The 25063-nt window shown below is 39.0% G+C and overlaps 2 protein-coding genes across 2 annotated transcripts in view; one reads left to right on the forward strand and one right to left on the reverse strand.

The window, feature by feature from the left end:
• The window catches only part of zc3h18 (zinc finger CCCH-type containing 18), a 38629-nt gene extending 38081 nt beyond the window's left edge, over positions 1-548 (reverse strand). The window contains exon 1 of the mRNA XM_088939007.1: positions 387-548. Coding sequence (XP_088795133.1) covers positions 387-518 — 132 coding nt within the window. The 5' untranslated portion in view covers positions 519-548. The remainder of the gene's footprint in view (positions 1-386) is intronic.
• Positions 549-7609: 7061 nt separating this feature from the next.
• Positions 7610-20421, forward strand: trhr2 (thyrotropin releasing hormone receptor 2). The gene is made up of 3 exons (XM_088939008.1): positions 7610-8156; positions 9972-10398; positions 17933-20421. Exons 1-3 carry the CDS (start codon positions 7774-7776, stop codon positions 18353-18355), a joined length of 1233 nt encoding a protein of 410 aa, XP_088795134.1. The 5' UTR covers positions 7610-7773; the 3' UTR covers positions 18356-20421.
• The last annotated feature ends 4642 nt before the right edge of the window (positions 20422-25063 follow it).

The following is a 25063-nucleotide window of genomic DNA, read 5'->3' on the forward strand; positions in this document are numbered from 1 at the left end:
GGATTAGGTATTATCGATCAAATCGCACTCCTATGAACTTACCCCCTGCCTATAACTTCACTCGCTCGGCTATTACGCCACCAAATAAATGAGTGAATCAATGAAGAATATAGCGGCTTGGAAGACAGCAGGCCCCACGACTGCCTTCAGTGAACCAGGCAGAACACCGTCTCTGCAGATGCATCATGAGAGCGCCTAAAATCCCTATAAAACAGATTTAACTTACCTTTCCGGGACAACAACTACTTTCCCCCCCTTAAAATACCTTCTTGGTTTTAGCCCCCTTCCTAATCTGCTAAGCAGCCATGCTTCCCTGTTCATCAACAATACAGACCTCCCCCCTTCAAAAAAATAATGACAAAAAATAACAGATATCTGATTGTTACCGTTGCCAACCTGTACGTCTTTTGAGACAGGAGTGTGATCGTAACTACTGCCCCGTCTCTCCCCGTCCAAGCGTAAAGCTGTACACAGTAATAAATATCTGGATTGTTTTTTCTTCTATCGGAGAGATTCATAAACCCTGCTCTACACAGTGAGAGCGGCCATTGCCGTTACGTCATCAAGGCAAGACGGCGTCAGACTCGACGGCGCAGAGGACTAGGACGTTCAGGGTGCCAGGCGGTACTTTGTTATTCTCGGAAGATCAAATCTGGAAGGATATGCTTTATATGATTGCCAGTATTACAATGGCTTTTGTTTTTTTAAATTATTATTCTTAACTAACGTTATCGCCAAAACTAGGGCAGCCAGCAATCATAGTCAAAATAGCTTGTTCACATCATAAACTAACAGGAGAAGCGTCGGTGATGCTAATTTTCAAACAAAATGTGTGAAATAGCTACATTGCTTAGAAAGTAAGATTCATGAAAATGACGTCTAACCACAGATGTATCCTGGAGTATCTCCCTCTAGATTAGAAAAGTATGCTATCGATATTATTTTGAGTTGCTTTTGTACAACCTCATTGGCCTTTTGGAGTGGCAGTTTTCAAACGTCTTGCTATGTGCACTCGACTTTCTGCTCAGAAAGAGACGTTATCTTCTATAGAGCTGTCTCATATCTTTTCACGACTGACTTTTAAAACAAACCTTTGCTTCCAATTTGTGAAATATCAAAAAGCAGATGGTGTCACTGTGAAGGCGGCATGTCTGTTTCAGAGTTGGACAGGCTCTTTGACTTTCCACCGGAAAATACACCCCATTTCTATTTGCCTTCAATTCAACCGTCCATACTATCGACTGCAGGAGTTTGGAGATTATGTGATACCAACATCTCCCACTAGATGGCGATCAAACCTCATTCACAAATTGCCGTGCAGTCCCGCTGAAAACGGGCGGAATTTGAGGTGGCCCAGGTGAACGACACTTGAAGTATTCGGTGTACAGTATTTTTATTTGTCAAAACCCTTTTTTGGGGACATTTTACAACATTTTTTAACAACGATAACAATTCTTCAAATGTATTTTTTCACCCAAGAATATGAAATATGTATTTGATTTGAGATTCAATTAAACTTTTAACTAGAAACTTAAAACACAATTTGACACTTTCGTCCAACGTGACTTATATTTGTACTAATTTATCCAGTGGACCATTTCAGACTGAACTAGGCCTGAGAGCCTAAGCTTATACCACAGCAGTGTGCTAACAGCTGACCTCATAACCTTCAAATTGGGAATTCATAACCTCTACTCTGGTAACTTTCTTTAGGTGAACTAATGAGAAAAATAAAAATAGATCCTATTTTATCTTCTGAGTTTGCTGTGATTCTGTCAGTAAAAGAACATAAACTGATATCAGCAAGTTAAAAACCCAACACAGTGGGATGTTTCTAAAAAGTGGTCTAACGCATGCAAGATTAAACACGGAGGTTCCTCACTTGGTATCATGAGAACTTTATAAGTACATTATAGCTGACTCGCTTGTTTTCTGTTCATAGGTCTAATTAATACAATGGTCACTGAGATTACATGCCACTAATATCCAACATGCTGTGTTAAACGCAGATGGAAATGAAAAGGCATGTTTTTTTGGTAGCAGAATTGAATATGTAGGATTATCTAATTACATGGTGAAAAACATTAAAATCTGGTTTTCTGAGAGGATAAAACGAAGAAACAGGATAGATGTAATTTCTTGTGCTGATTGTCATTGTTTTTTTTTTAAATCTAGTGGGGCAACCAATTAAACTCCTTCGATTATACAAGGCAGGATAAAGATCTTACTTCAGAATTGCCGTAAATAGTGTACTGAGGCAGGACAGCAATTCTTTAAAAATCAGACTAGATTATCAGATTAGATTCCTTCATGCTGGTAGGAATGACAATAAAAAATAAGGCTTTTGTCGTAGCTGTTAATAATGGATACTGAAGAGCTTAGGCTTTGATTTACATAGATTCATGCTACTGTATGTACAGGCAGGGGACCCTGGTGCACAGCTATAGGATGACTTACAGGAGGAAAGGGATCAGCTGATTGAGAACTCCTCTATAACTGACAGTGGAGAGCTCCTCAGCTGAAGCCGGAGAGACAGACACATTCAGACAGGGAAGAGAAAGGTTAGGGATAAGAACTGCACTCAAGCAAGAAGGACACAGCTCAACCCAATACTGTGGGCAATGCTGAAGAGCACAGAAAGTCACATGCTAATGTCATTCTCTTGTGGATAAAAAGTAATCTGAGGAATTAAGTGTTTTAAGTCATTCTGCCTCTACAAATAACAGGTCACTGAAACATCACCAAAAGGTATGCATCTGAGGTAAGAATTTTTAAAGCTTTGCAACCTGTATGTGAGAACTGATTATTTAAATTAGTAAAACTAGAATATGTGTGGCTGTTCACGTTTTGCCTTTTTTATTCTAAAGTTCCAAAGTTTTAATGTTAACCGTAAATGCAAAATGTTTAATTAAATGTAAAAGTAGTTTGATTTATGGGTTTAAGGTTTTTTCTTACACGCCTTGTTATTACAGGTATTAGTTTCATTTTAAAAATATACCATATTTCAGCAAGACTGAAAAAAAAAAAAAAACAATTTGTAAACTTACCAATGTAATTTGCTTTTGTATTTTAAATATCTTTACATTTATACAGAGAAGGTGTAGTAAGAATTTATAAAGCTTCATTTTAGTATTTTTACTATATATGTACAATACTGACAAACCCAGTCCTGTTTGGTGTTTGTCTGTCAACAGCTTTATTGAGAGGCTGCATAGTTCATTAACTGCCATGGGGCTCACTGAACAACACGTTAGATCTCAGTTTTAAGCACAATATATGAGCAACATATGAGTATATTTAACAACACCATTTCGACTGGCCACACAAGAGTCTCATAACAAAGGAGTACTCTACTTTAGTAAATATAGTAACATCATTTCTTTTACTTTACATCGGTTACTAAAGTAAAGTAGGTAATACTTGCCTGCATTAGATTTACTCTAACATTAGCAAAATATTTTGCCTGTGCTTTTCAATTCCAGAGTTTGCTGAAATACACATTATAAAACCCATGATGAGTTTGCGGAAGAAACGTCACTTTAATCTCTAATTTCAACTTGGAAATTCAAGCTCCTAATGCTATAAAATCAGAACCAAAAACAGAACAGAATTATTTTAGATAAACCTTCCAGGAATTCCATGTAAAAATGGGTACAGTCTTACGGTTTCATGGCATTTTTTCTTTGAAGACATGCAAAAGTAGCATGGTGGTAAATTTGTGAAGACCTTTGATATTAGCCTGTTTCATCAAACTTTTCTATATTCATGGAACAGTTTATACTTTAATGACTGTATGTTTGATTTTATGTTATTGCAAGAAATTCTAAATCTGTGATAGCCACAAGTGACTTTTGTTGGATGCAGATTTTCATTAATGTGAAGTTATGGAAAAATGGGCCGTTTTATTTGTAAACGCCCTAATGAAAGTTCACCCTCTGTATGCAGTCAGGAAATTTGAAAAGGCAGCCCCAGTGACAATTCCTGATGACTCAGTCACAAGCGTATCATTATCCTTAAGAGGCTCAGTAGAAAAATCTTGCAATTGCAGATCAGTTCGCCGTCCATAGCAATATCCACAAATGTGCTTTCATTTTTCATTGTACTGTTGCATAATTCAACAGGCAGGAAGTTATCTTGCGAAGAAGAAGGTTGGTGAAGCTGGTGTAAGAATACATCTGCTCGCACAAGGTTAAACCAAGACCGCTTAAAATAAGCGATCTCCTTTTTTAAGCCTGGAGTCCTGTGTGTATTTCAGCATCCTCATGGAAACACATTGCCTGATGTATCTGAGGAAAACTGATTGAATAAAAAAAACTTGAGTTAAATTACTTTTTTTCTCCTTCAGTTCGGTTCAATTTATTAGAGCAGGAAAAGAGCCCTTGAGATGAGAAAATCTCATTTGCAAGGGTACTAAAGTGATGGCTGAGGCAACAGCAGGTGTCTTCTAGATTCCTAAACATATGGCATTCAAGCTTAAAAAAACCTGGACGCTAAGTATTGCTTAGGTAAATATAGAAACATCTTAAAGTAAAGTAGATTGGATAGAACAATTCAAGACATATGCTCATCATGTTTTTCATAAAGGTACTTAAAATGTAAGAAGTGACATATAATGCAGTCTACACTGAGAAGCTACATTTTATTTCAGTAGTTTAATCAAGTGCCAATAAAATCAACAGCACAATGTTTCACGTTTCATCATTCAACTGCAGTATCAGTAGTGTTCCATGTGTTTGACAGATGTCACTGTCTATTGTAAACATAAAATGAAACCAGAAAGATCGCTCACTGTGGAATTTTATTTTGTCTGTATGATTTTTAACTCGTTGCCTCACAGGGCTGTGGCCCTGGGTTTAGTTCCTGAGGTGCTAACTCTGTGGAGATTTTGTATTTGTTTGTGTGGGTTTCTGTCAGGTGCTCCAATTTCAAAAACGTGCTTGTAGGTTGTTTGGCTTCTGGGAAGATTGGCCCTAGTGTGTGAGTGTGTGTGTTTGGGTCCGTGCCCTGTGATGAACTGGCGTCCCATTTAGGGTGTATCCTGCTTTGTTCCTGTTGCTTGCCAAATAGGTTGCAGCTCCCCCACAATCCTAAATTGGAATAACACAGATAGAAAATGGATGGATGGATTCTTAACTTTGGACCTCACACTAACAGTCTCGTTGATGATGGCTCACCCTAACAAAACAATGTATTTATAGTTACCCCCAAAAGACCAGAAATTATATTTTTCCCTAGAAGCCCCTTCTTTGTAAATGATGTAACTGCTATAACAAAAGAAAAAAAATATAGTCATATAAATAAGTAAAATAATTCATTTTATTCATTTTATTTCATTTTAAAATTAAGCATGTCATAACATAAGATCTGAACAAAACAAAGCATATTAAATATTCCAATATTTTTGTCCGATAAAACTCTATTTTATAAATCAAAACTTAAAGTATCAAATACACAGTGTTCTTGTCAATAAACTGGCTCCACACCTCTGGCGCAAAGGTAAATCTATAATTTTTAAGACATCTGCTTCTGGTTGTTCTCATGTAAAAAAGCTAGCAAGTGCAAAGTGATTTGATTCCATTGCTTAAAAAAAAGCCGGTCTGTAGGTACCTGACCATAAGCTCTTTATAGCTATAAGTACCTTTCCCTCTTCCAGTAAATACAATGATTCGATCACATACATTACAGGGAATTACAGCCAAACACATTTCAGACATTGGTAAATAAAAATACTCAAGCAGACTAACTTTTTGTATTATCATACTATCAATACAATTGTTTTCGATATGGCAGTCAATTTGACCCCTCCTGGGGTTTTCTGGTTTCTTGTGCCTTGTAAGACTCTTTAGTATACTGTACATGCATAAAAAAACACACAAACAAACAGCCCCATATGTATCTGTTGGGTGGAGAAAGTTGAATTTGAAAAACAGACATGGGGCTCCAGACCTTTTAAGGCATTCCTTGTTTGTTTGTGGAACCTTTTGGCATCATTCATCCTGAATGTTATATTCGTTTGACATATTTTATCCTACCTGGGTATCTTAATTCAAGCAGCTTCTTTGTTTTGTGATTTTTTTGGTTTAAATTCAATATAATGGTCTTTGAACTGTGACCACTTCCCATTTTAAGATAGAACTTATCCTTTTTGTTTAGGGGATCATCCTTTATGAAGATAATGGTATGTTTATACTAAAGTGCAATGTAGAGGCACTGAACTCCTTGGTGTATCATGATCATTTCTGTAGGAATAATACTGTATGTGAAGTTTACTGGGGAAACCTGTGAGTTATTCGCGAACAGTGTTTGCTCATAGTGAAGGTGCCCCTGGGAAACAGGATCAATCTTGAACCAAGATCTACATAAGTCTCCACCAACCTGCCTTTCAAAGACTAGAGTTTATATTGCTGTGTTCAACTTTACTTTTTAAGGGGCAGTTTGTTGCTTTTCTAGCTTTTGCTCTGTCCAGTCCTCACGAAAGGGTATTAGCTAACATTAAGGCCAAGTGGGACTATAATAATTCATAAAGATCACTTCAAATTTTAGTTTTGGAGCCTTTTAAGGGCAATGTCTGGCTCCAGCCATGAAGAAGATAAAGATAAGTGCACTTGGCATAATTCACACCTGGGAAGCTGTGCATGGACGCAGCAAACTTGAAAAGTTTCCATGGGAACAGCTTTGTATTCCAACTGTGGCCAGTACCAGGAAGAAAGGGAGTGGAACTTGAGAAGCAGGAACACAAAGACACAACTCTGTTGAAGTAAGGAGGCAGAACACTATTTACCTTTCAAATGCACTTCGTCCTTATCTTTTATTTCGCTGATCAATAAGCTCCTGTAAAAAATAATCACACGAGCAGGATGGAGTTCCTGTCCTTTACAGCCTTTGTCATGTTCTCAGGCGTTTCCAAACCAAATATACAGTATGTCTCAGCTGGCAGCTCTTACTTTAAGACTAGGTTTTTGTGGAAAAAGAATATTGATTGCTTTAAATGGCAGTTTGTCGAAAATGCACTTAGACAGTGACTCTAGTTGCTATGGTGAAAGTGGGCAAAAAGTAATTTTTGGCAATCAAGTTCTGAGCCTGATGGATAGGATCAGAGAGCAATTTTCTAAAAGACACTGTCAAGAGGAGAACGGAATCGTTAAATATTTGGAAACGAAACATGATTTTTAAAGAGCTTTTGGGTTGAATTTCCATTCCCGTATTAAAGCTCTCTTATTTTTTTATCTTCAGTACTGTAAAGAGTTTTTGAGAGACCTGCATAATGGGGGACTGGCCTTTTTGTTTTATGTCTGGTCAATGGAACTACAAAGCCATGATATTTCCACTTACTGTACCATCACAATACTTACTTTACACCTAACTATGTGAAATACAAAATGTTATTTAAAAATGCGATCATAAAGCCCATCACCTCTAAGGAAATTCTGTTAGGAAAACCAAATTTAATTTTTAGTTAGACGTATCCTCAGCATATACAGTACCACCTTCATTAATCAGCATGTTTATGTCATTGAGAAATCTTTGTTAGATAAAGGCAAAAATCTCCTTGATTTGTTTTTCCTAGGGGATCAGTACTAACGTTTCTTTTTTTTTCTTATGTTTGCAGAGAACTGAACAGAATGGGCTTTCATTTTACCCCCCCGGAAAGCAGCAATTATACTAAAACAATAGAAAAAAAAGACAAAGGAAATTAATCTCAAAACACCCCCCAAAAAATTTAATATCAAAATCACAGGGGCCACCCAGGGGCGACAACAATCGTGAGCAGAAATGACAGAAAACGGCAGCAGGATTGAAACCCCCACCAATATTTCTCTGGTCTCCAATATAGACCAGGTCTTAGGATCCATTGAGTACAAGACCGTCTCAGTGTTTCTGGTGCTCGTTATCTGTGGGGTTGGCATCATTGGCAACATCATGGTGGTCTTGGTGGTCCTGACTACACGGCACATGAGGACGCCCACTAACTGCTATCTGGTCAGCCTGGCAGTAGCCGATCTCATGGTCCTGGTGGCTGCTGGGCTTCCTAACATTTCTGACAGTCTGGCTGGAACGTGGGTCTATGGACATGCAGGCTGCCTTGGAATAACCTACTTCCAGTATCTGGGAATTAATGTGTCATCTTCCTCTATTACTGCTTTCACTGTAGAAAGGTAAACATTCCATTGCTTCTACCTGCTATTTATTATCCTACTATGAAGAGCACACAAACCTTACTTTATATTTTGCCAATATTGTTTCAGAATACTGTACTTGAAATGGTTTGGAACCAACGTAGGAGTTTAGTCTGATACATCTTTCCTAAGGAATAATGGCAGTACCGGATTTCCCATGAGGCACTGTAGGCACACTGTAGGCACAGTGCCTAGGGCCTACGAAATTTTTAGGGCCTATAGTATGTACAGTAGGAGGGAGACACTAGTGACTAACGAAAAATGAGCTGAAACAACATGCTTGCGATCGACTCTAGGTGTTCCAAATCAATAATCGTACGCTATCTAGCGGCTGTTCTAGAAACTAGAAGTATCGAACTGATGGTCGCTCAACTCGCTCCATCAATCACGTGGTTTAGCATTAGAATAGTTTAAAGTGCATCATGTCAATCGACGTCATTCAATTGGCGTTTACCCCTCTTTCTGCACATTTCAGGAGTGAAAGTGCCGAGGGCCTTCGAACCCCAAAATCCGGCCCTTAATAATGGGTAGACGTAGTACAAGGCATGGCTAAAAAAATGTATATAGTACTGTATTTGCAAAAAAATTTGCAAAAGTTGACATTCAAAACTTTTTTCTTCACCCTATCCCCCATCCAGTTCTTTTATCCTAGGGAAAGCCCAATTAGCATTACGAAAACAATATCACACCTTTCCCCAGCACAATGGTATGACAGTCTTGCCAATCCAGTATTATTCAATAGGGGTTTCCAGTCCTGGTCCTGAAGGGCCCTTTGTGTCTGAAGGTCACTTTAAAGCCTCACCACCTTAAGACCTGGGAGAAGCTTTTAAAATGGTCCAAATAAGCCAGTTTATAGAATGTTTTGGGTTATTAAAAGATGAGCTGGAAAGAAACATTGAGGACACTACAACCCTCCAGGACTGTGACTTGATACACCTGGTTTATACTGACGTGAAGGAAGATGAAAGAAACTGAACTTCAACTTGGAAGCCTTTTTCAGTCTTTGCATTACCTATAGCCAGCAGCAGAAGTTACATTATGTCTGTACAAACTCTTTATTATTTATATGAACATGACAGGTAAAAGCCCAAGATTTGAGTTTAGTCGGTAATGTTCTTTTTAACTAATCTAATTGTTTCTCATCCTTTCTGAAATAAAATTCCTGAAAACTACTGTGTCTGCTTCTCAGGACAAAATCACATACTGGTATATTTATGCATATTGCAATGATATTTACCTCTGGTCCTGGAAGGCCGGCAGGTTTTATAGGTAATTTATAATATTCAATGATTAAAGACCTGGAAAAAGTGGTTGTGGAGACCAATGAAGCAAACATTTAAGAGACCAGGGTGGAATGAACACCTGAACATGATGTGCCAGAACCAGGAGTGACTATCATTGGCACAGTGAACAATTACTTTGGTTTCAGGAAGAGATCATGTGAAGAAATGGTTGATTTGGTGAATGTAGGAAAAGCCTGAAATTTCTTAATTTACAGACAAACTACCCTTTAGCAGATTTTGTCCATTAAATCTGAAGTCTGTTAAAGAGAAGTCTGTTAAACCGAGAATTTAGAGCATTTCATTTTACCAGTCTAACATGACTTCAGAGTGACATGCTGTTTAACAATGCTGGTTCAGTGTCACTGGGCCAATGCATTCCCCTTCTGCAGCTCAGTGTTGATTAGTTTAATCACTTATTCAGGTTCGGTAATGCAATGCAGAGCCAACAGAAGGTCAACAAGCTGCTTGTAGAGCTAGGACTTTCAACAGTCTTGGTTTGTTTGTGTTGAAGATACATCGCTATCTGCCATCCAATGAGAGCCCAGACGGTGTGCACGGTTTCGAGAGCCAAGCGTATCATCGCCGGGGTCTGGATCGTGACCTCGGTCTACTGCATGCTTTGGTTCTTCCTGGTCGACATCCACGTCAGCAAGGAGGGTCACGTGGAGTGCAGCTACAAGGTCTCCCGGGATCTCTACCTGCCCATCTACCTCATCGACTTCACCATCTTTTACGTCGTCCCCTTGCTCCTGGCCATCGTGCTCTACGGCCTGATCGCCCGCATCCTGTTTCTCAGCCCCATCCCTAATCGCGCGGACACAGCCACGACCCTGTGCAAGGGGGACCGGAGTCAGAAGGACAAGCCTGGGACGCAGGGGGGCGGTGGCAAATCCCCCAACCGCCCGCGGACCAAAGGCGCAGTGTCCTCGAGAAAACAGGTATGTCTGACTCGGTGGTGATGTTGTGGCAGTAGGAAGTCTTCCAGAGATTGAACACTAATGCCATCTGGTCAACAGATGACCGTACAAATATGGCAGATTCCACCATATTATTACTGCCACATCCCTGGGTGGGAGAGGATCCCTCATCTGTAGCCACCTTGAGAAAGAAACTTTTATACTGTAATAATGCTCATTATATTTACAAATCAGTTTTCAGCCTTGTTTTAAGCTCTAGTCTTTTGTATAATGATCCAGTTTTTCTGGCCTTGAATTTTAAAAGGTTTAACATACTCAAAAGATTCCATATCAAGAGCTGCCACCTTTCAAAGCCCAGGCATGTACGGTCAGCGTTTTCCCTTTGGGAATGCCCAGAATGCCACACTTGGACAAGGCGCACTGCCACTATAACTAGTGTTTTCTCTCTAGCCATACACTTCACTGTAGTTCATGAGACAGGTACTTTTGCAGATTGGTGAATCCTTCATAACTTCAAGCTTCAACATTTAGATTTGTAAAAGAGTCAAAGAATATGTATGGAAGACTCAGACACCAAAGTGAATTTAAATGTTTGCAGAGGGAAAGCATTTGAACAGTCAGTAATCAGGAAGGTGATTAATGGCAGCTAAAAACAGCAAGTCTCTGTCAGGAGTCACCAGTGTAAATCTGAACTGTTGAGCTCCTTGTGCCTCTGCAGCCTGTGCACGCTGACGCAGCGACCTACTTGAACTCAATCTGACTAAATGGCTAAGCTATACGTTTCAATGTAACAACTGATAGGGGATAGCAATAAAATAAAGGTGTTTTCCTAATCTTGTGTCCACACTTGCAAGACTAGGCACATTTGTACATTTTTAGTGCTAGCTTTGACAAATTTGCTGACAGTATAAAATAATTATAGGGCTATCAACTGCAAGATTCACTTTTCCTTAGCAGACAGCCTGCAGAATGGATTTAGGACTTTGTTGCTCCTTCACTCCAGTCGTAGTATGGAAATGTCCATTTCATACCTCATTTAAATTGTTTTGACCTACAAGAATGATCAGAAAATAAGTTGCCATCCCTCAGAAAACATCAAGTATTATCAATAGGAATGAAAGTATAAAGTCTGCTAATTAACAGTCTTTTCCAGTTTTTGACAGGTAGATCTCATGCTTGGGAGAAAGGAGGGAAAAATAAAAAGAACACCAAATTCCAAAACAAAAAGTCACATTTATCACTGGGTCGTAAAAATACCCCCCCCCCCAATATCTCTCAAATACGTCCTTCTGGAGTCCCAACTGATGGGTTAGTTTCTCCATCTTCAAAATCCCTGAGACGGTAACAATCCAGTTTTCTTTGTTTGGGGGAGCCCTTTTCAGGGTTTTTCATCTTGTATCTTGAAGTGCCCATTGTGTAGCTTCAAGTGTCTAATTGTACATTGCTTTAAGAAGCAATAACTGAAACAGATCATGTCTTCTCCCCTGTAAGGGGTTAGCGTGCAAAGACTATTCACGAGGAATGACAGCAGCCGAAAGCTTGGGAGAAATTAGTATCGTTTATTGGGATGTAGAGATTTGGCGTAACCTGCTTGGCTGAGGGCCAACCTCCCGGCCTTTGGACGGGGAGGATAGGACCCCCATGCGACCAATTGGGTAGCTGCAAAGGTGGAGAGGGGGTGGAGGAGGGATGCAGAAAACGAACGAGGAAGAGGAGAGGGTGACGTTTGATATATATGGAGACCGGTTGCTTACGTCAGGATTAGTGAGAATTGCAGCAGCTGTGTCGAATGAGCGCGGCTGCCTTCATTCCTCCCGAACTTTCATTAAAAACTCCATATATCATCTGTGCTGTGCTAACCCCTACGCATAAAAAGCTGAGGTTGTACATTTAAATCAATTTGGTTATGAAATGAGTTTCTCTGTAAACCATGAGGTACACAACAAAGTACAGATTCTGCATACAACCTGCATGAATTCTTGTACATTATTAACAGTATATTTATTTTAAAACAGATATAAAACCGATTATAATATTTTGTCTTCACTTGTCTCTAGACAATCATTGCAAGGCAATGAATGGCTCTTATAGAAAATGAGGATGAGTACTATGTGAGAAAGTGCCAAAGGCATTGAAAAAAAACATGCATGAGTGCACAGAATATGTCAGCATTAAACTGACAACACAACAGACAGCACGTGTTAAAATAGCCTGTTACTATGCTAAAGCAGATAACTGGCACATTTTCAGCATAAATAAATCAGTAGTCCTTTATTGAAATAGAATATATATGCCACTGCCCTTCTGCAGATGAGGATAAATTACTCCTCAATGAATTAAGAAGGCGGTTGTCACAGTGATGGCTGAAATAATGACAGCCGTTCTCCACAGTTGTTTTAACTGCTTTTACTCCCTCGCCTCCTTAAAGAATACTGACTTGCTAGAAGCAAATGACATCGGCTAAAGACAAGCTGAATATAAACTTTTCAAAGACGGGAGTCATGTCATTTTAATCGGCTAATTCCTTCACTGGCCATGTCACTCTTTCCCGAAGCTTTTAGTTTGAGCTTTGGCACAAAGACTGCTTGTTCCAGACTCCCACAACCCTTAATCTTTTCCAGTCCTCTTAATTACTATTTGTGGTTTCTCTCAGCCCATCGGCTTGACTTTGTCGGCACCTTTCAGAATTGTGAATGGTAGCATCAAACCCCTATGTGTCTAGAGCTCTCTTTCTAAGCTTTAACATTAACCTAAATTACTCAGTTTCATGCCAACAAGCCTAACCTTAACAACTCAACATAATGGATGTTAATGTATTTACAATAAAGTGTTCAATTACAGCTCTGTTATGAAAAAGACCTTCATGGTTTCTGTTAATCTCTTTCAGCTATAGACCGTCACGTGTCTAAATAGACTAAATAGTCTCATTTTTGATAAATTCTCGTAATATTATTGTACAATAATAAATTATCGTACATTATAATGTAAATGTAAAGATCAGTTAGATCAGGAGGCTTCTTTCAAAGCAGGACCTTTAGATTCTGTTCTTTTTTTCACTCTATCAAAGTGCTAAAGCCAGTAGAGTTAAATGTGATTTTAAATGACCATCAAAGTCATACAGTGTGTTCAAAATGTCAGCTTGGCCTTCATCTCATTATCTCCCCCCCCTTTACTAATTAAAATATACACGTCAGCTTTTTCTGTTCAATTAGACATTTCGTAATGCAAGGCCTTTGCCATTTCCTAAAGGTCAAAGAATAACTGCTTTAAATGGAGATACTTTAATCTTAAAAGTCGTCTGTCATGTCGCATTAGGAAAGCAAGTCTTTTGTCATTTCACTCAATTCAATGCAAGCACTCCTGGCTCAGCTGGTGTTAAAAAGACAATGCCATTTCATAGCTGACACAACACATAAATACTATAATATATACAGTACCATCTACATAGGACAGTGTTACAGTTTAAGGTATTGTTAAGTCTAGCATTCCTTTACTCTCCAAGGTAGCCATTAGCTTAGCTCCGGGGAACCCTTCTCTGGTCCTCAACAGGTTCAATAGTCCTCAATAGTTCAATAAGACAATAATGAGTTTAATTAGGCAATCAAGGGCTCAGGCAGCAGGAAAACCAGAATCCCTCTGGCTCTCCAGGACTGCTGTTGTACTCTTGGGTTTAGTTTCAATACACAGTTATTCTTTCAAGAAACGAACGCTTGACTTCACAGAAACCCCAGTTCATATGCTAAGACCAACAGGAATGCAAATTGTACCAGTTCAAGTACAATTGATGCAATCAATGTGATTCCAATGAAGTCATGGAAATTTCTGAGAAAACCTGGATATCCGGGACTGGATATCACAGAAACATATCTCACACTATTACTACTTTTTTATTAAATGCACAATTATTCACATGTTTTCATACTTTGTAATAAAAAATAATGCTAAAATGTTAACTGGTTAATGGTTTTAAGTGATCTTGGGACACCTCAGAAAGTTTCTTGAAGCCTCTGGAAGTCATCTTGATTGGCAGTGCATTTTCTGGTTGGCTCAAAGTAGAAGCAGTTCAACACTCAGAACACAGATACCATAAAGAAAGGCAGAGCATTGTCCAAATTTATAATATAAAAGATTATCTACCTCAACAAATACACTATATAAAATACATCAGTCACCTGGGTTTCGACTGTGTCCATCATGCAGAAGTTCCAGATTAATGGTATGGGTATTACACCACCAGTAAGATCAGAGTTTCTGCCCCACCAACATTAGTTCTACTTAAATGTATGAAAAGAAAATTGTTTTGGAAGGCTAACTCACAGACAAGAACAACAGCTGGGAGTCTTCAAAAAATCGTCATCAGAATATAAAGTCTTCAGGATGACCAGTCAAGGTTGACCTTATCATTCTGCTTTCTGCTGCTCTCAGATTTCCGTGGCAACATCAAAAGACAAGACATGAATTTGCCGAGTAACAGCTATTTGACTTCCAAGTCAATTAGGATGAAATTACGTAGTGTGTAATGGGAGCTCGTGTTCCCTTCTCTTCTGAGGAGAACAGAGGTGCATCTTCTGTTCCTCGTTAGAATTAAGGGACAGACGGAACCTAAATTATATCTAGATGTTTTAACTAAAAACACCTCCAAATCCACTGCCAAATGGTTAAGAGACTATAAAATCAAAGTTCTTGATTGGCCATCTCAATCTCCCAATCTTAATCAAACCGAACATTAGTGACACGAACTAAAGAAAGCAGGTGACAAGCACCAGCCACATAACGTCAAGGAGCTGGAGCTGCACTTTTCATTTGACCTTAGTTCACAGGCTAATGCTAATGTATAAATAAATGCATAAACCAACCCAGCAAAACATGAATTAGAGAGGAACAGGTCAAAGTGTTTTTGTGGAGGTGATCTCTGCATTTTGTGTAAATCTATAAGAAATATTGCATTTCACTATATTCGTACTGGCAACATAAATAACAAGATAGCGAGACAGTACACTGTCACAGTTCATTGGCGTTCATCATCAGGTGAAATTGTTCCTTGGTTTCCCTCATCAAAATCCTTCTTATGCCCACAGCTAAGACTCTTCTTGAATGAAAATAAATGGCAAGCAAATTTAAAACATAATATCTGTCCTTTTATTTGATATACAGTAGCTACAAAATGAGAATGTGTGCGAAGTGTAGTTCAGGACCCTATGCTGACGGTATAATCCGGAAGTAAGTGGAGAAGGACATCGGGGGAAGATACAGCAGGATAGGATGGGTTGACAGACAGGGGGGCGTGACGATGGTGATCCGGTGCTCAGGGGGCTTGGCAAGGGCAAACAGGTCCAGACAGTCCAAAAGAGGGAATCCGGGGCGCAGTCCAAAGTCCAAAACTGGGGGATCCATCCAAGACGAGACAAACACAGTTAAAATCCGGATTTGGATCCGGAATAGGGACAGGGAATAAAACCAGGATGACGAGGCCAGGCGCTCCGAGCCCTGGACTCAGACGGTCAGGACGCTGTGATGAAACCTATGCTGTCGGGTCTCTCCTGGACCCGCTGGTAGGTGGGCTTCCAGGCGTCCATCTCCCAGTGCTGAGCCAGGAATAACGAGAGCACCAGGCTGAAATAAGGAGGCAAAACAGGGGGCAGGTGCAAGCAATCAACTAAAATACGAAAGGGCCAGAGCACCCTTAAGAAGATTGATTACAATCATGACAGTGTGTCCAAATTCACTTGCGTTTTCCCAGGTAAAACAGTGAAGGAGGAGCTATGGTATTACCTTATTATCCTTCTTAAATTTGTTGAAGCTGGGTGTCAACATATCAAAAGTATACTGTAGCATTCAATTTTTTTAAAACTAAAAGCCATTTATTTTCTAAGTGAAAATAATATTGCCCTTGTTTCTCTTAGAAAATTATACCAGGATTAGGCAGTCTTCCTCTGCTATGGAAGCAGATGTATTCTCTGTCATGGAAAAAAAGATGCTTTTTGCTCTAGTGTTGTTCCACACTCCTGCTGTTCTGAAGCTTGATCGTTATTGTACTTTTTTTCCTTTAGTGATATTGCACCTCTTAAGGATAATGGCTTTGACTTTCCTATTGAATACTGACAGCCAGAGCCACATAAATTGCAATAAAAGTGTGTTTTAAGAGCTCTTGCCCATGCACCTTAATGACTAGAATAAATGCAGTATTAAGCAGAAGTCATGATCTGAATTACAGAAAAAGAGGCAAATAAACTTTCTTTCTCTAAATAAATATACCCACCTGAGCAAACCACACTTATTAAAAAAAATAAAAATGTTTTCCATCTAACTTTGGTTTCAACAAACTGTAAGATTTGGACCAGATTACAATGCAATGCGTAACTCCTCCAATGTAGAGTTTCATACCCCTGTACCGATACACATGAAAGCATGTTGTATTTTGCTATATCAGGTTGAATAAGAAATGTCAAATATACTGTAAATCATGACATAAAATATGACATTTAAAATAATACATCCATTTTCAGTAATTGCTTAGTCTGCTACAGGGTTGCAGTGAGCTGGAACCTAACCTTGCAGTTAAACAGGCACAAGGCAGGATACATCCAGGATGGAATGCCTCTGTATTGCATTGCACCCAAATACATACACATTCACTTACACATACTAGGAACACCACCTAATCCTAGCCAGCTTGCCCTTGCATTGTGCAAGCGTGTCAGAGCACTCAAATGCCCTGCAATCCGAGAAAAAATGCAAACTCCACACAGGAGGATCCTAGGGCAAGAATAGAATCCAGGCAACATTGCTCATCACAGCACCATGCTGTCCATTTCCAACAATAATGATGAAAGCCATTAATCTGGAAAGGAAATATACACACATAACCGTTTTTCTCTTCAGAAGGACTGCCTTTGTACTGTCATTTTATTTGTAGAGACAAGCTCCCAATTGCCTTTAGAGAAAACTTTCACACCAGCTCTAAACATTTCAAATCACCAATAGCATTTAATTTCAAGGACAGAATGTTACCTTCAGTTGTTCACAAAGAATCTCAACAGGAGATGACATCCATGGCTCACCCACTCAGCCTTTCTGAACCGAGACATTGGTTACTGACGTATACGTCCTGCTTCTCAGCCTTTGTGTCATACCTGAATACACAAATGACCTTTTTAGCCTAAAAAAAGAAAAAGGCAACATTTAATTTAACTCAGAAAAAAAACTTTCCTGTCAAAGTTAAAAATTAATTTCATGAGATAATTCAGAAATGAGTCACATTCCCTTACCTCTACAGAAATTAACAGGACAACATTTTTTCCATTGGTACTCCTTTATAAAATGACTTGAAATTTTTCGATTTCCAAATACAATAAAATATTTTTTCTACGTCATCTTTACCTCAGCGTTTACTCCTCTAAGTTTCTCACACTTGCTATTAGAAAATTGGAACCAAGAATTAAACTGGAGCATGAAGATATGCAAATCTCCTTGCAAAAATCGTATGGGCTTTACCTCACGATGCAGGTTTTTTGACGAGTTCTGTCTTCTGTGTTCCCCTCCTGCTGTCTCCCAGGTGACCAAAATGCTGGCCGTCGTGGTGATCCTTTTTGCCCTGCTGTGGATGCCCTATCGCACCCTGGTGCTGGTGAACTCCTTCATGAAGGAACCCTACTTGAACTCCTGGTTCCTCCTCTTCTGCCGCATGTGCATCTACGCCAACAGTGCCATCAACCCGGTGGTGTACAACCTGATGTCCCAGAAGTTCCGGTCTGCCTTCAGGAAGCTGTGCAAGTGCCAGGAGGAGGAGAACCAGCGGCGCACTATGTGCATGACCCCCACCAGCTACAGCATGGTGAGGGACACGGTGACCGCAAGTCCAGAGGCCAACGGCAAGAAAGAGGAGAAAAAGCACGGGAAACGAGGGAAAGAGGTCAGCTTCCAAAACGAACAGACAGTAGTGAAAAAGGACGAGGAGCTCTACTTCAGTGTAGTTTAGCCTTCTGCCTTGCAGAGGGACTGCTTTGTCAAGCAACAGGCAAGAACTACATCCTTTGCCAAATGTGTGATGTATGAAGGCCCACAGAAGGGAAAAGTACTTTCTGAGGAGCAAACACAAAACTTTGGGCTTTGGGAAGTCCCCACATCTTTCATGTTTGTCAAGAACAAAGGCCTTCAGACAACACTATAGGCAGAAATGCGTGCATAGCAGTGAAAACTGCTTATTTAATTTAAAAAACTGATCAACATGAAAGATCACACCAAGAAAAAATATAACCATGTTAAGAGAACTGTTCAACAGCAGTCTATTCTCAAAATTCACCCTCATTAACTGATATCCAAACCATTGATTGTTTTGCTAAAAGACGAACATGCACCACTGGCCAAATGAAAAATTGCATGGTTGACACAAAGCATCAAGTTTTTGCAGATGACAGTATCTAATAAAAACACCACCACTTGGTGTTATCAGATAAATACAGAACAAGTGACTTTACCATTGAGAGAGCCAGCAGTATTTTCCCCTCGTGAGATGCCCTTCAAGGAAAATGTTAATCTGGAAGCATGACAAAGCTACTTTTTTAACATCCTGCACTTAAAATGAAGGACTAGTGTCAGGCTTGGATGGGTTTGCAAGATAAGCGTTGACACATCATTCATCATAATGATGTCAACTATATGATTTGCTGCTGCTGTGTGGCGTATAATTGCTGTCTTGGCCATCAAGTCTGCAGCCTCCCAGCAGCTCAAGGTAAAGGCACATCACCTCTTCTGCAACAGCTCGACCCCCAAAGAGCTGCAGTTCTCATGAGAGAAAAAGCTGAAAAAGCCTGAACTTGCTGTGTACAAAGGTGACTTTATTGGTCAATGTTATTTTCACACTGTTTCTCAACTCACTCAGGGTGTGGTCCAGATCCAGATGAAAAAGCACACTGCATCTCCTAGGTCTTAGCTTTTACTGCGCACAGGAACAGAATGGATAATTTTAAAAATGCATTCTAGGAAGGAATCATCAGTTTGCTCTGGCAGCACAACGGTTTGACCCAGGTTCCTCCTGTAGCGAGCTAATGTTAGGAAGACCATCTGTCTCTTAGCAGGAGCAGTAGAAAATGAAATGGTTCCTGCGATGCATAAAAAAGGAAATAGTCTGTAAACTGATTAATTCAGCCACGCGTGTAAAGCAGGTCAAAATGAGAAGAAAAAGGTGGAATGTTGATGCAACAACAGAGATTCTCACAGAAGATGTATGATATATAATAAGAGAAAATATTTTCTATATATATACTTGGTATATGCAGTACTGTATAAAAGTAGCGGAAAATGCAGAGCTTAGGGAATAAAGAAGGTTTACAGACAACAGCAGACCATTCAGGCAGTCTTGCTCATCAAGCTGTTTTTAGCAAAGTTCACCTTAGAATACCTTTACATACAACTCACATACTGTACTGTACAAGTGGTTATAAAGTTAGTGGACTCAGTCAAGCATCAGATTTGTGAAAACAGTGAGAATAAGAACACAACCGCTTTGGCAATAACACCACACCACAGAAGATATTTTATTGACCCTTCATTTGTATTCATGATGCCTTGATTACATATTCCAGTGGACACTTGATGTCATTGCCTTCCAGTGTGTTCCCTATAGACCTCATTGTAACAGTACCAAATTATATGTTCCAGGAAGCACATAAAAACTCCTAATGACAGTCATTTGAAAAGGACAAATAACTTGATAAGCACCCTCTATTTTATCTATAGTAAACATACAAAATATTTACAAAATATTAAAGAAACCAACATCTGATGGGTCATTTTAAAAGTTTTTTTAGTTAAACATTCAGAATGTTATTTTGTTCATTATGATTACACAAATTATGAGCGTACTGAAAGCTTGTTACTTCAATGTTGTGTTATCAGTATTTTGTCTCAGTCTTCAATAATGTGCTTGAAGATGCATTTCAGTATTACAAAGGGAAAACCTTCTATGTAAATATGTGTTTTATATGCATGCTGTATTCATGTTTATGGTTTCCCCAAAATTAATAAATTTGAGCAAATGAAAAACAAAAAATACTCCATAGTTTATTTTATCTTAAAACTTTAAAAGAAAATTTGTGCTGACATTTCCCAGAATCTATAAGAGGAGTATGGTGTATGCAGGTAATGGAATGCAGATGTGATTTAATATATTTCTAAGACTATACTTCTAAAAATAAGTAACCATTTTTTTTTAATTCTTACAACACATTTTGATATTGGATTGCGAAAATGCAATTACAAAAATGTACTTAGCTGAATTAAATTGGAAATACAGTCCAATGGGTGCATTTCTTTCTTTTATTTTTAACAGTTCTGGATTTGAGCATTTCTGGAGTTCAGTGCTGTCTTCATGTTTTTTACTCCCTCAGGGTGTGATCTAGAAGGAAGCTTAATGTTATTTATGGAATCATGTAAAAGGAATACACACAAAAGTTAATAACAAAAAAGGAAAACTTGGTCACATTCATCTTTTCTACGAGTTCTTTTCTCTTTAAGGAGAAATCAAACAGTAGTTTTAAGTATCATTTGGCAAGGCAAGTTTCAAAGTCTTGTCGCATGTCTGAAGAACCGTTTATGAAACACCATCTGTCTTCTGTATTGTTCCCGTTATGGAAAGTGGCTATTGAGGTGTCGTCAGAATCTAGAGACATTGGTCAGCACATTGGCTAGTGTCAACATTTGCATTTCTTGGGAGCTTCAGAGCAAGAAAGGAATTGAGATTTTCGCTGAGTTGTAGGGGTCTGAGACACACTGATCAAAGGATAATCTGTCTTGGACCCCCTACCGCGTTTGCTTTACCACTGAGTAGTTAAGTTCTGGGTAAATTATTAAGAGTGATCAACAGCCCAGGCACAGAGGATCAAAAGAAAGAGAGAAGGGAGAAGGAGAGAAAAAGGAAGAGAGGGGAAAGGTGAATGCAGGACGCACAGAGAGGAGAGAAGAGACGGTGTCAGGAGGGAGGTCCTTGTTCCGATCAGCCTTAAGGAACAGATTCTATTTAACTGTTCGAACCTTGTTTGAACCTCGTTAAGAGATCTTGCCATTCTGTTGTTTTAGGAAACTGCTTTCCTATATAAGGAATCCCTAGGTTAAAAACAGCCTCTCCTGGTAAGTGGATGATTTTTAGAACAAGGTGATAGGAATCCCATTCTTTTTGTAGCATCCACATTTATATAGAGATCTTTAACTCTAGGTTGTATTCTGTTTGGTTTGGAAGGCAGGTTTATCTCTTTTTGGACCATCTGGCATTATATAGGATTTGAATACTTGGTAGAAGTCTCAGTATTTTTTCTGGTTGGTCAGGATTCAGGCCTCTGAAACGCCTTGTCTGTAAATAGAGTAACTTGTATGTCGTGTGTTATGTTGTTTAGTTTGCGTTGTGTCATTATTAATAAATGCTTCGGGTGGGTAGTTGCGTCAGCATGCATAGGCTGCAAAGAAACAAGTAAAAGGTTTATTCCATGCTGAAAAGAGAAGAGAGAAAATACAACGTTTTGGCTGTGAAGCCTTCTTCAGGTGTGAGAAAGACAAGGCAGACAGCAATTCTCTCAATGACCGACTTGTTTTCGTGTAATCTTCTCAATTCTCATGCGGGTTTTGACTTCACACCTTTCTTCACCCTTCTGCAGTTTGCACTTCCTGAGTGGCCTCTCTGCCCCTCCTGCCTCCTCCCCTCTCCCAGCTTTTGTTCTGTGCTATTTAATCTTTTATGTCTGCCCTCTCTTTCTCACACCTGAAGAAGGCTCCACAGCCGAAACGTTGTGTTTTCCCTCTTCTCTTTTCAACATGGAATAAACCTATTACTTGTTCCTTTATTAATAAATGTTTGTTTAGCCTACTGTGCCTAACCTGTAACTCTTTTCACCACAGTTGTGCCAGAAAACAAAGAACTCAAGATAAAGCTAATTATACAGTACCAACTGTTCGGTTATATTCTTGGCATATATTTTACAAGGAGAACTTCCTTTTTACTGACCTTAACACCGTAAAAATGTGTGCAGATGGAGTGCCACCAGTGACAGCTCCCACAAGGAGGAAAATGAGGAGGAAAAGAATGTCATGACTATCGCTTAGGCTTACCTACGCTTCTGATGAGTCATGACTTTCCTCCTCTAGATACTGAGGGAGAGCAATTAAAAAAGGAGACAAAACGTCTGGCAGGATTCTAAAGAACACATCCTTGATGCGTTGAATGTGAACTGATATCTTAAAAGTTGTTGAGGTGGATTGTATCACACAAGTTCAAAACCAACCTAGTAATTATTTTATAAGGTGTGCATACATGTAGTTCTGAAAAATAACAGTTATATCAGTTATAATAAACTAATACATGCAGAATTTATTACCCTCAAGTTCATAAGCACTGACCAATTCTATATATACAGTATATATTTGCCTTTTCATATCTAACCAATTCAAATTCACTGTTTCTTTCATATCTCAACTCAAAACAGTTATTCCTGTACTTCACAGGGAGAATAAAGAAAGGCAGACATCTTTTGATATGCTATAAGCAGCAACAGTGTCCTACAGGAGGTTGCTTCTAAGAGAAGAAGCAGCATGTCTCTCACTGATGTCAATGTAAGCTTACAGATGTCCAGGACATCACAGGAGTCACAGCTTCACCAGGAGCTGAGATAGCTGACTAAAGCTAACCGTACCATGGCTGAAAATGATCACATTCTATTTCAGAAAATGTAGATAAAGCCAATTTAATTTTTCAAATGTTTTGAAGAATTCATTGCCTGAGGGGCAAGGTTGTTAATTGATCATACTCAATTCATTCATGTTTATATCAGGTCTCCAAGGTGTCGCAATTATCTTATTTAGGGTTTTATAAATTTTACATATTTATTCATAAGGTCAATTCAGTCTTCCATTAATGGTACTACTTGCAATAACCATTTGCTTGTCATTCTTTTTGTACTTGCTGCTAAAAGTACATATCTGTTCTTCATCAAAAACTCAAGAGACGAGACTGCCTCAATAAAAAAACAGAGAAGTTGTCGAATTACAAAACCTCTTATTTTAAAAAGCTTTTCTTTTATTGTGCCAGTATTGCTGTATATTTGGATATGACAAGAATATATAATGATTCACCTCTTGAATATCGCATTGTAACCAGCACATCGTGTGTGTACAGGACGCCTGTGTATTTCATTTAGTTATAAAATTCATCTATATTTTACAGAAGAATTCCTTTGAATGTGAAGAATTAGAGGAACGCTACTGAAACCTTTAAATATTTGTTTCTTCCCCTGAAAGTACCTATGATCATGTGTTCATTTGTAATATGTTTCTGAAAATTTGCAAAAAATCTGGTGTGCTTGGTTGACAGATTAACAGTTACAGTATTTGTAATACTACATCAAGTCCCCTAGGCAGTGTTTGTGCCAGAATCAGATATCAGAAAGAACTGTTTGCAAGCTACAGTAGTTAAGTCTCATGAGGTGCAGATTCCTCAAGGCACCTATGCCAGCCTTGCAACTGATAAGCAGGCTTATTTGAGCTTCTTTTAACAGGATGTCATTCGCTAAGACCTACTCTTCTGAAAATGACAGCAGGGAAGTAGCATTATCCACTTCACTAGCACAAATAAAGGAAATATGATTGAATCACAGGGTTTGAAATGTGCTCATTTTTCAATGAGGACATAAATCGCACACCTCTGTCAGAACAAATTAAAAGAGAGATAAAAATGAAAAAAAAAATCTCTTTTTTGCCTCTAAAAGCAGAGCCTGCTTCATTTGGTCCAGACCGAGAAGCTGTGTGAACGGAGAGATAAAGCCAGGAGCCATGAAGTGTATCAGATCAAAAGTGATGAATACCTCAGGCACACAGCTGCCACTCGATCAGATATTAATTCCCTTATCGCACACTTTCATTTAGTTTAGAGTTTAGGGTGCTTTTCCTTCCCCAACCACCTTCCTTTATCTTCTTACTCTACATTTACCTTCATTTTCAGAATAATGTAAAAAACGGCTGGGTACCTGAAACCTTGAACACACCAACAGAAGTGCTGAAGCCTGGGGGACAAGCTGTCATCACATGGGCTTACAAACATCTACTAGCACAGCTGGAGGACAGGCTTAGTAACAGCAGATCGGAACAAAGACATCACCCTGCCTTTCTACAAGGGCAAGAGGAGCAGGCAGTAAGAGCTATCATAGCATCACATGGCTTTTCTGGCCCTGCAAGCTTTTCACCTTTTGCTGGTCAGAGACACAGATGAACTTTCAGAATTGTGCCGCAGGGAACAGAATGGATTCACACCCAGATGACCCATCATTGAATGCATTTCCACATTGATTGTTCTCCTGCAAACAACTTGCCAATTTCGCTTATGTTACCCATAATGCACAAGGCTTCACATGATATCAGACTTAAAAATTCATAAATATTTAGATAGTATTCTTTAGTGATTTCTAAGATCCATCTCTGAATCCACTGTCTTGACTTATTTCATCTGGGGTGAAAAGTAAACATAAATGTTTAATCAGTAATTTTTCGGGTTTTGTGGAATTTTCAAGAACTCCTTCTGCTTTCTCCATAGGTGCCTTTGGTTTTTCAATTCTCTGTTCGTTACTGCTCTAGACTATGTAAAATCATGAGTATTAACGTGATTTGCATTAGTACACTTTTGTACACCACTTTAGCTATACTGGCT

Source organism: Atractosteus spatula, chromosome 21 (assembly GCF_055471065.1).
Source record: "Atractosteus spatula isolate fAtrSpa1 chromosome 21, fAtrSpa1.hap1, whole genome shotgun sequence".
Taxonomy (NCBI): Eukaryota; Metazoa; Chordata; class Actinopteri; order Semionotiformes; family Lepisosteidae; genus Atractosteus; species Atractosteus spatula.